The sequence below is a fragment of the Centrocercus urophasianus genome, unplaced genomic scaffold, assembly GCF_019232065.1.
Source record: "Centrocercus urophasianus isolate 14NV4802_14NV808 unplaced genomic scaffold, USGS_Curo_1.0 seq_25, whole genome shotgun sequence".
Taxonomy (NCBI): Eukaryota; Metazoa; Chordata; class Aves; order Galliformes; family Phasianidae; genus Centrocercus; species Centrocercus urophasianus.
This window is the reverse complement of record NW_024884811.1, coordinates 16,938,977-16,950,289: the sequence shown is the minus strand read 5'-3', so window position 1 is coordinate 16,950,289 and position 11,313 is coordinate 16,938,977. Positions and strand designations below refer to the sequence as shown.

Sequence of the window (11,313 nt, the reverse complement as noted above, 5' to 3'; positions counted from 1 at the left end):
ATATATATATGTACCTAAAATTTGAAAGCAAGTTTATAGTGTATGTCAAATGACACTGTCAAGAAGCAACAGCCTGTGATAATAAACCAGTGTATAGCTAGAACAGATCACTGTAGTGGTCAGAGTAATTACTTAGTACGTGGTAAGTAAGAATATTCATTTCCTGAGGCAGATGACTAAAGACATCAAACCAGTGCTAAGATGACTCAGAAAAATTTATGAATGGTAGCATACGTACACAGTGATATCTTCCTGGCATTATGGACTGTAAATGATGGTTATTCCTAAGAGGCAACAAAAGAGGTTCTGTCAGTTGTACAACTACTTTTTATCTGTACTGCTCTCTCAAGTCAAGAAAACATTGGCTGAATTTCAAGACCAAGATTAGGCTCAACTGCCACCACAGTTTTTCAGAAATGTGATAAATATTCTTCAAGAAACAGTTTTCCAGGAAAGCCATCCAACCAGGTTACAAGGTATCAAGAACGCTATCCAAAAATTCCAAAGTTGCTACCACTGAAGATCATTTGCCACAAGTAATTTCACCAAGTTAAACTTCTACCTGTCAGGCTTGCTAACAGACTGACAAAAAGATAGTTAGCACAATAGCACAATCTGTTTAATAAATACTGATTTATTTATGCATATGCACAATTAATCACACATATCAAGCCCTCATTTTGAAGCTATAAAAAAAGAAAGAGGGAAAGAAAGAAAGAGGGAAAGAAAGAAGGAAAGAAAGAAAAATCTCAGTGACAGTGAAAGAAAGTCTGACCACTGTGGAGGTAACAATACACTGGGAAGGCAGTAATAGCCTGAGAGCCATACTGAACATACATACATTCAGTCAGTAAACTTATGACATATTCTCAAGACTGAGTCAAAACTTTGCGTTGTAGAAGCTGATGAGATTTCTTTACGTTGCTACCAATGAAGGCAAGATGTTGAAAATTTATCCTGCTGTGTTCCCTACATATCCCTAGAATATAACAGCAATGAAGCACATAACACTATTGATCTCTGTTGTAGACAACTTAGAATTAAACATCAGTAAAATAATCTTTGTAATTAGAATAATCTTCAGTGCGTCCTGACTAGAATCTTAAATTGCTAATAGGCATTAGAGGTGAGTCATGCTGAACCCATTGAGAGCAGTCCTGCTGAGAAGGTTTTAGGGATTCTGGTAAATGGAAAGCTTGAGGAGAGACAATAGTGTGTGCTTGCAGCCCAGAAGACCAACTGCGCTGCATCAGAAGAGGGTGGCCAGCAGTGAGAAGAAGGTAAATTTTCCCCTCTTCTGAGCCCTCATGAAGCTGCACCTGCAGTACTGTGCCCAGGCCTGAAGGATGTGGAGCTGTTGGAGTGTGTCTGGAGGAGGGCCACAAGGGTGTGCAGAGGGCTGGAGCACCTCTCTTACACAGAAGGGCTGAGGGTGCTGGGCTTGTTCAGCTTGGAGAAGACTCTGGTGAGACTGCATTGTGGCCTTCCAGTACTTAAAAGCAGCTTAAAAACAATGAAGCCATTCTATGGCCATGTGATTCTATGCAGGCTGCTCCAGAAGTAATGCCTCCTGTTTATTTCCATGGAAAGAGCACAGTAACATTTTGTTATAGCAAAGTTTCAGCTACAAAACATTGTTCCTCAACATAGTCACTATCATTAGTTACACATTTTCACCAGCCAAGAACAAATACCTGCATGCCACACATAAAAAGTCTGCATCAGCGGAGGTGACCTACTGTCAATGTAGTCACTGCTGAAATGCACAACTCACAGCCTCACATCCACCTTTAGTTCTCCTTTAGCATTCTGCAAGAGTCAGTGAATGCTAATGGAGACAAATTCTTCCTCAGGGAGGAATTCAGTGACACACTTTTACTTCAGTTGCACTTCCCTGTCAAATGCCATTCTGACAGACTGCACCTCTGCTGCCATCTGCCACACAGATGGCAAGCAAAGTACCAGGATATTGGTGGGAAGATTCAACCTTTACGGCCATATTACTGACATCTGCCTCTAGTGTCTTGGGCCAATATAACAAAATAGCAGGCATTAGTTTTGGAGAAGCCTGTGTATGATTCTGTGCAAAATGTGCACTCTTAAAAATATCATAGAACTCCTTTAATGATTACTGCTATTACCAGGAACACAAAACAGTACTTATACAATTATGAAGTAATATTGGAAAATCCCTAGGTACTGCCAAACAATTCTCGATCATAACTAGACAAAAATATAAGAGCTTTAAAATAACAAAAACCATCGAGCAAAGCTAGATGAAATAGTTACTTGTGGATGTACAACTTCGTACCTCTTTCACCTTTAATCAGCTGTACAAACTCGTAACATTCATTTACTTGTTGGCAGTACTGAATTTATTAAATTTAATCACAGAATCACAGGATCACAGAATGGCCAGGGTTGGCAGGGGCCTCAACGATCATGAATCTCCAAGCCCCCTGCCACATGCAGGGCCACCAACCTTCCATTTAATACTACACCAGGCTGCCCAGGGCCCCATCCAACCTGGCCTTGAACACCTCCAGGGATGATACATTTGGATATTTACCAGTGAAGAGCACTGCAGCTATGAAAGTAGTTAAATTCTCTACTGATTCAATGGGTCTCTCCAAGCCTCTGTTTTCACCGTTCTGCTTTCCTAGGCTGCAGAAAGATTTTAAGCCCACAGTTAACTCAGAGGATGTTTCCTCCTCTTTATCAGCTCCCCAGCAAGTTGTTGGTACTTGCAGTTTTGATATGAGTGTGATCAGATATTTCTTCCTGATACTCATTTCCCGGCTAGTTGAGATTATGAAGGCCTGGCATAGTCTCAAGCATGAATCTTAGCTTTGGCAACACTGCTACAACAGACACATGCTTACAGAAAGCAGGCGGCTAGACAAAACAGGGTAATTTAAAGAATGTATCTAAAAGTACAGTAAAGAAATAACAGCCCCAATTTGATAAGATTGCTGCAAAGAAATGAGATTGTAGGTTGGTAAAATGTGTAAGTTTTGCTTCTTCTACGTGATATAGAAATGACTGCTCACAAAATAAGGTTCCAGTGAAACAGACCAAAAAATGTAGTGAGCACGTGACAAAAGACACCAGGGAAACAGATGATATCATATTCCTATTTCTTTAATGGAAACATTTTGTTACAACTTAGGTATGTGATATTCTTGCATTTTTAAAGTGTGTGAAAGAAAACGCACATAATGAAAAGTCAAAAGGACACCAATGAATGTAGATATTAAAATGACCAAGTTGTAAAAGAAGTAAAATACATTACACAAATAAACAAAAGGTTATATCCACAGTCATGAATACTCACTCTTCTCTACACAAAAAACAACAATAAATAAAATCACATTATATGCAGATAGTTCTACTTACATCAGTACAATATACTGTGCAGCTTTCCATTTTTTTTTTTCTACTAGACTGATAATAGGTTTCTCTGTTGTCCAGTATTTTTACATTAATAATGAACAGTATCACCCAAAATCGGGGACAAAGTTAACGTCCACAGTGTCTATCCTGAGTCCTCTTTGTTCTGTGATAATTACACGGTATGCATAAGAGACACAGCAAATTCTACCCACTGCTTTCATCCTGCCTTTCTATCTTCTCAGTGATATCTTTCTCAGTGTCTTCTCAGCACTTTCAGGCCTGCACAGCAAGGAAGATATTTTTACTTACATGTATCTGCGTATGGGCATGATTCAACCTGGCCAGGTCCTATGTATCCCTCAAATCACATTTAAATGTTAGGTAATGGGGCTATGTAGGATTTAAAATGCAAATAAGCTTCCTGCTGATCCCCTAAAAATTAATTACTGAACAATAAAGACAATGTGCTGTGCAGCCAGGGCTTGATCCCACTCTCAGTACAGTCAATAGTATCATCAGGGGAGAATAATCAATTCCTGAGTATTTTCCCTATATCCACAACGGACATTTTCAAGCTTTGCATCCTATATTGCAGAATTCATTGCATCATCTGCCACAAAACTACATAAGAGATATACCAAATAAAAGAGGACACATTTATCACCTCATGTGGCACCAGGATAACTGGCCATGAATTAGGAACCACGATACTGACTTTTTAGCGTAGCTTCTTTGTCTGTCACACTGCATATGAATTTTGCAGAGGAAGAGAAGTCCAGACCATCAACATCCATGAATCAGCATAGCTGTACTGTTTATGTTTGCTGAAGGTTTCACATACCAATAGCAAAACACCTGATCATAGTTTGAGGGGAGATAATTGTATGTTCCTTGTGCATACCATTTGATTACAAAATAAACCATTAAAACAAGATCATTTTAAAATACCCTTTTTGGTACATTTCTTTGTGTGCTCAAGTGTCCTCTAGAAACATTCACATGACAGTAACACGAAGCAATAGTTCACACTGAGTGGATTTTAACCTTTCCAAAATTTAACACCTAATGAGTCCACATAAGATTTTATGAAGTACTATAGCTTAACATACACATTTTAACAGTGTCATATTATTGAGAAGATTTTGCCTTTGATGAAGAATATTAAGTTAGTGGTTAGTGAGAGATCCTGAATGAACTCTAAGCCTCTCCTTCTGAAAGCTAGTTCTGTATGCTATAAATTTGATGCATGTTGGTTAAGAGGCACTCTGAAAGGTAAATTCTGGAAGAAGTAATAGCATAATAAAACAGTCTACGTAATGATACACTGGACATAACTAAACATGAGCCCAAAAAAGCCTCAAAGCCATGGCAGCATTATCATCTCGATCAAAACCGACCTTGACCTTTCAAAAACTCCAACATTAACTTTTATCCTTTTTCTTCTATAAGTGAGATAAAGGGAGAGATGCACTCATGCCAGACATAAGGCTTCACTGGGGTAAGCTGAAGTTCTTAGGCTTCCTGTCATCCTCCAGAAGAGAAAAGACATGAACAAAACCTGCTGCACAGCCTGCTGACCCCTGTAGACAGCCAGGACCGAGATCTCTCACAGCTACTTGTATTAATTTCATTAATCACTTTTCATCAGTCTCAGAGTCAGAATGTTAAAAGATATCTGAGAATGGAAAAAATACAGGTCTGAAGCCATCAGAATTCATTTCTGCCTCCAACCAGAGATCGGCACAGTGCACACACTTCCATCCTTCCACTTGAAAGGTTTCACACACAGACAAATCTTTTTGTGCTTTCAACAGCAAGAAAGAAGGGCAGGGAGGGAGTACACACAGCATATCTGAAGGCAAAGCTTTTTCCAGCATGTCTTCAAAATATATTCCAAAAAGTAACTTTTGTTTTCCTTGTTTCTAAAAAGGGCCAATGCTGCCTCCTGAAACAGATGTGCCGCAGGACGCATCCCTTCATCCTTCACTGCTGCAAGAGAAGTTACTAGGACGTGTTCCTGACTCACAGAAAAAGAGATGTACCACTGGAAGCATGTCTGCTTCCATTTGCCCCACAGGCAGGTCAATATTGATGTCATTTTTTACAACTGCTAGGGTAAAAACTGTTGCTCACAACACCTAACATCATCTGCTCGTGTCTGGAGCACTGCGCTTCCTGTGAGCTCAGCCCTGCAGCACAGGGTGCCTAGGAATCACAGAACTTCAATTTGCAGTGCCAGCCTTGGATGTTCTTAAAAGGATGCCAGCCTCAAAATTCCACTTAAAATCCATGAAGTTTTTAGCTAATCCAATTTTTTAGCTTTGTTTACTTGACAGGCAACATCAGGCAATTCTGGCTCTGAAACTCCGATAGCAGCTGGCTGGCATGGCCAATGCAAGGTGTGCAGGCTGTTGAACAGCAAGACAACAAGCAGCATGAGCTGAAATTACAGAAAAGCGGCCTTCCAGGGAACTGGGAGCAGGTCTGACTACGTGATGGAAAGTAGCTGTCTCTTTTCAGAGTACTTCTGAAGCTGGAGAAAAGGGCATTAAAAAAATAGGGAATTCAACAGTGTTTATTCCACTCTGGGAGAAAATGAGCAAAAAACCTCAACTGCTTTATTTGAAGAAACAGAATGGCTACATGGCTTCCCTGAAACACAGAGGAGGGTGGTGAAGGATGTGGAACTGTCTTGAGCTCCGGAAAAGGTGGACTGAATTGCCAAAGAAATTTACGACCAGGACTATTAGCTTCCTGTCTTTGATGTCTATTCTTAGCTTTCCAGGAGCATTATGGCATTCATGAGGTGAAAATCGCTCTAGAGCCAAGGTCAGCTAAGGCTGATGCAGCCTGTTCTACTGCAAAGCTGAGAAATTAACTTTGAACTGCTTCAAGATGCTGAGTTTAAAGACTGAAGATACTTCAGTGAGGGTCTGAGTTTGCTTCCTTTGAATCAATGAGAGGTTTTCTTTGTTTTGCTTAAGGAGAGAGTGATTGGATCTGCAAGCCAAAAAATGAAAGAGAGCTCAACCTCCCATTAGAACATACTGTCATGGAGCATGTTCTTATTTTGTCTAGCTCTCATCCTCCCCACTGCTTTCAAAGTATTAACTACACCTTAATAATTCTCCAATAAAACCCTATGAAATACTTTCAATAATGCAATTAAGCATTTCTTAAAAACAAACAGAAAACAGATCAATAAAATTTGTTTTCAAAAATGAATGAATTTAATAAGCGGAATTCTGGCCACAATCCTGCAAAATGCGCAACATTCCTACTGCAATTTTTAGCACTGATTGAATGTTCTGAGCGAAGCACATCACTGACTGAACTGGTAATTAACTGGTTATGAAGAGACACAGCCCGAGGCACATAAACTGTCCGTAAACAGAACTTCTCAAACTATCTAAGGTCCACATCAAAGCATTAGGCAGCTGAATAAAGCTGTGGGTCTCAGCATACTAAATCACAGGTCCTATTGAAAGTTTTGCTTCATCTTTCTCTGTTATAGAGTATGCTGCTGCAGTGGAAGTATATATGCTTCAAGTAAGGGAGTAAAGTCAAACAATTTGTTCATGTTATTCTCTGGAAAAGAATTTTGAGGTGTATCAGCTATTAAGCTGACATATTTGGGAATTCAGTGAAAAACTAAATTATCAGAATTTGCCACTGACCAAAACACAAAGCCACCAGTTCAATTTCACCAGTTACAGGCACAGCTATGAGACTTCAAAATAAACATATGGACTCTGGGGCTAGCCTTGCTCCAATTCAAGCAAGGTGAGATTCCCTAGGATTTGGCTGTGGCCAGTTATGATGCCCTTTGGTCCCAAGTGAGTAAAGCACTTACAAGCTGAAGTCAAGCATGTTTCATGTGTTCTAAAGCGTAGGCTGAATCAAGGCCCTCCTTGTGCTGCTCTGTAATGCATATTTGTAACACAGGTAACTAATTGAAGCCAAAAATGTGGGTTTTGAAAACTCTTTGGAGAATCAATTATTATTACTTTGATTAAACATTTCCTTACTGAAGCATAAAAGTTGTTGCATTGAGCTAATGCACATGAATCAAAAAGGGAAAGAACATTAGATAGTAAAGAACCTCTGATGAATAATGTAAACTCAAGGCAGTTTTTCATCTGTGGTTCTTGGAAGACCTGTGAAGATTAGCATGAGGCCTGTGGAGGGCAGCTATGAAGGGCAAGTTTGTTTATGCTGTAGAGGAATGTACTTATGTGAAATACCTTACACAATCTCCACTCTTCTGTGGGAAAAATTCACAGCTGTGTAACAACTTAGAAAGATTTTGCCCATTAATCTAAAATACTCTAACACATGAAATAGGTTCACCTTTAGAAGACGAGAGGCGTTGGGATGTAAAGTTGTAAAGGCCACCACCAGCATCCCACCAACAGACATTTCAGGAAAAAACTTCCTGAATCCTATATAAAAAAAATCCTATATAAACCTGGTAAGAGGAACTGTCATTTTAACTGAGTGACCTTTCATTCTACTTTTTAAAAAATGCCTAGTTATAATAAGACGTCACAAAACAAACAAGTTGTCCTAACAACTTGTTGCCCCAGACAGATCTCATTGCTCTGATATTCTGCTCTGAATATTCCTGTGCTTTCCGGCTGTGGAAAGCACAGTAAAAAGGCAGGCCAACACTGCTTTGTTCCCTAACTAGTGGCTAGGTCAGTAGCATTTCAGACTGGAAGGACAACTCATAGCCATTACATTTCTAAAAATTTTATCCTTCAAATCATACCCTTTTTCTCTACATCCTTAAAAATTTTCCTTAAGTTTTGCTATGACAAAGTAGTCTAAAGGATAAAAGAAAGCAAAAATAATGAAAGGCTTAACTGCAAAACAAAAGTAGATCGAAGTTATCTCTGAAATTATCTTTTTTTTTTTTTTTTTTTAACCCAACCAACTAACGAAGAACTACAAACAAACAAACAAAACCATGTCCATTGACTAGATAAACACAATTATTTTTAAAAATCTCCAGAAACTAATCAGGAAGTCTTCTTTCACTCCAACTCTATGACAGTATGAATGCTGTTCTAGCCTATACTCAGCTCTGGTGTCCATGAGACAAAGAGTATACACTTCTGAAAACTGTCCATTAGTCTCAGTGTTACTTTGGATACTGTTCCTTTGAAGAAGTCATAAAGGTCTTGACTGAAAAATGGGATGATATAAATCTATCAGGTGAATAATGGCAATCACAGAAAATCCTAAAAATGCCTAAAATCCTAAAATCTACCCAGTTTATGGCCATCATTGATCCTGCTGCTCTCCTGACCATCAGCAAGCAGGTGATGACCACTGCATATGCTAAGAGACAGTGCAATGAAAGAAATAGCAAAAATATTCATATGAATTATTCCATGGAGTATTTCTCCACTGACAAAAGACAGCAGAAAGAAAACAAAGCCAGCTTTTGCCCTTCATTCACTTCCAGCCACCTCAAAATGGTTTCTCTGAATTTTCACTCTGGCTTCTCAAAGTACAAAAAATTTTGTAGAATACAGACTTTAGAGCCAGTTTTCAGAATAACTATTGTGTAAAGTCTGACTATGACTCCTGAGACCAGAAAAGTTCTGCTTATGAAATCAGAATAAGATAAGCCAGAAGATTTCATGCATTACAATAGTCATAGCTGGGTTTTCTCACAGACAGTACTTTTACAGGTCATCTTCATCATTTATATTACGTGCTGTTCATTTCCGTTTCTTGACCAGAAAGACCTCTCATCTGTCTAACGTGAAATAACCCGTCAGTAGCTAATTCATCACAGATTCAGTTTTGCTCCTGGTAAAGTCAATGGCAAAGTTCCCAGGCATACTAATGGCAGTGAGATTAAAGTCAGTCCTAGAGTAGAGTTTTACCATCCCGATTCCTGAAGATAGTTGTGTGTTCAATCGTACAAAGGTGAAGTTAGCCTCACTGACTAATGTGGGACTACTTAATACACACAGTTCATTATCTTCAGGATCAGTGTTATCATCGTATAAGCAATCTGGTAACTGCATTTATATTGTTTAAATAACTGTACACAGGACACACATGCTTAGAGAAGTAAAGGGTTAAAAAGTTTGTTTTATCCATAAAGTCACTTCTTCTCCCCTAAATACTGGTTCTAAAATGCATTTACTGTTGCTGACTTTCCCTGCATGTTACTCCTATCATAAAAAATATGTCCTCAAAACATTATCCCCCTTAAGTTTTAATCCTACCAAAGCAAAAATAGATATTTTAATAGAAAAATACAAGATAAAAAATATCATAAAACTAAAATGGTAGCATTAATGTCATTTTTACACAGAAAAAAAGACCCTCTTTTGAACTGTCTCAGCTATACAAACCCCTTTGTATTTACACGTTTTGGATGCAATTCTGTGATCACTGAAATTAATGGGATTTTGCCACTGACTTCATTGGGAACAGGAACAGGTCCCACACGGACTGTGCCTCTCTGAAAGGTCATGGCAGTAGAGAGAAAAGAGCACAATAAAAACACAAATAAGATTGCAGAATTAGCCCATCTGCTCTGGAGACCTCTTCTTTTTCACTCTTTCATGCCAGTGAAACTCCACATCGCTCACTGGAGTTTTTTTAAGCTCCCAGTACGTAAGAGGGAGAATCAGTACTTTTCTTGATACTACACAAAAAAGGGAAGAATGATTCATGTGTGTTTCCACCTTCCTGATTGTCAGCAGAGTTCATATCATCCAAAGCACCAGCTCCCTCTCAGGATTGAACTCCATGTGTGTAATCCTGCATTTCCTGCAGTCAGGCACAACAAATCAGTGATGCAGGATCATACCCCACATTAACCAACTTTTTCATTTTGACAGCAAACCAGCATTTGTGTCTGTGAATCTGTATTTGATACCCAAAAGTGAAGTGCAACTAAGGAAGGGGGTGGAAGGAGCTAAAAAACGGGAAAAGAGAATGCAGCATCCTCATCAATTAAAACAAATCCGCTGTTCTTAATACATGTCTTAAGAAATATTGTCTTTACATATTAAGTACATCCTATAACATCAAGCTGCATCATTTTTGTTCATGAGATGAAAGACCATGCGGCATAATGTGATTAGTTAATCATTCCTGAGCTTCTGAAAAAAATTAAGACAAAATTACTGAATTACTGCTTAAAAGAGTGAGTTCTTCAAGAGCCTCTTACACTGATGTCTTTGGTTGTGCCCATTCCCCTAATCTTTTTTTTTTTTTCCCCCCAGGAAGAATGGGATTATTTTTCTTCTTCTTTATGCAGCAGAAAAATGAGATCTAATGGAGTCTTCGCGTAACTGCCGATGTTTCCCCATGTTACAGTCCTCCTGTTGAGTTCGTCTCTCAATAGTTATTCTGTACTTCTTTCTGCATGAAAGAAGAGGAACAGAGTGAGAAATCCTTCTTCAGCTATAGGATAACAGGACCTTCCTTATAAAGAATGCCTGTAGGGGACAGCTGTGTTCCAGTTGAAAAATGGAATGTGACAGAATGTGAAACCCTGGTCAAAGATTAAAGTAGTTTGCATTGAAATATTTTACCCAGCCTCAAGAATGACTGTCATACAGCAGTCTCAAAGCATCACGACACAGACATTTGCTTTTTTGAAAAATTCTGATTTAAGTGATTAGGAAGTTTTTGTGAAATGTCATGTGAACTGTGTCACATCACTGCTTTATATTGATCAAAGCCAAATTTCTTTCCTGTGTACAGGGGGCACTTTCTGCAGAGTTTAAACAATGGATTTGACTCTTTATTCAGTTGCATTTCTGACTGAAACTGTATGTTAGCTAACTAACTGTCCCATCTCCCACTGAGAAAGCTACTATGTTTATAATATCATAAGATGAATCAAGAAAAGCGGTGTAGCACATAGATAAGATGTAAATACAACTG

At 38.8% G+C, this 11,313-nt stretch overlaps 1 protein-coding gene across 1 annotated transcript in view; it reads right to left on the bottom strand.

The window, feature by feature from the left end:
- Positions 1–8,345: 8,345 nt before the first annotated feature.
- Positions 8,346–11,313, bottom strand: part of NPR3 (natriuretic peptide receptor 3) — a 42,187-nt gene continuing 39,219 nt past the window's right edge. The window contains exon 8 of the mRNA XM_042825730.1: positions 8,346–10,785. Within this exon, the coding sequence (XP_042681664.1) occupies positions 10,674–10,785 (112 nt within the window). The 3' untranslated portion in view covers positions 8,346–10,673. The remainder of the gene's footprint in view (positions 10,786–11,313) is intronic.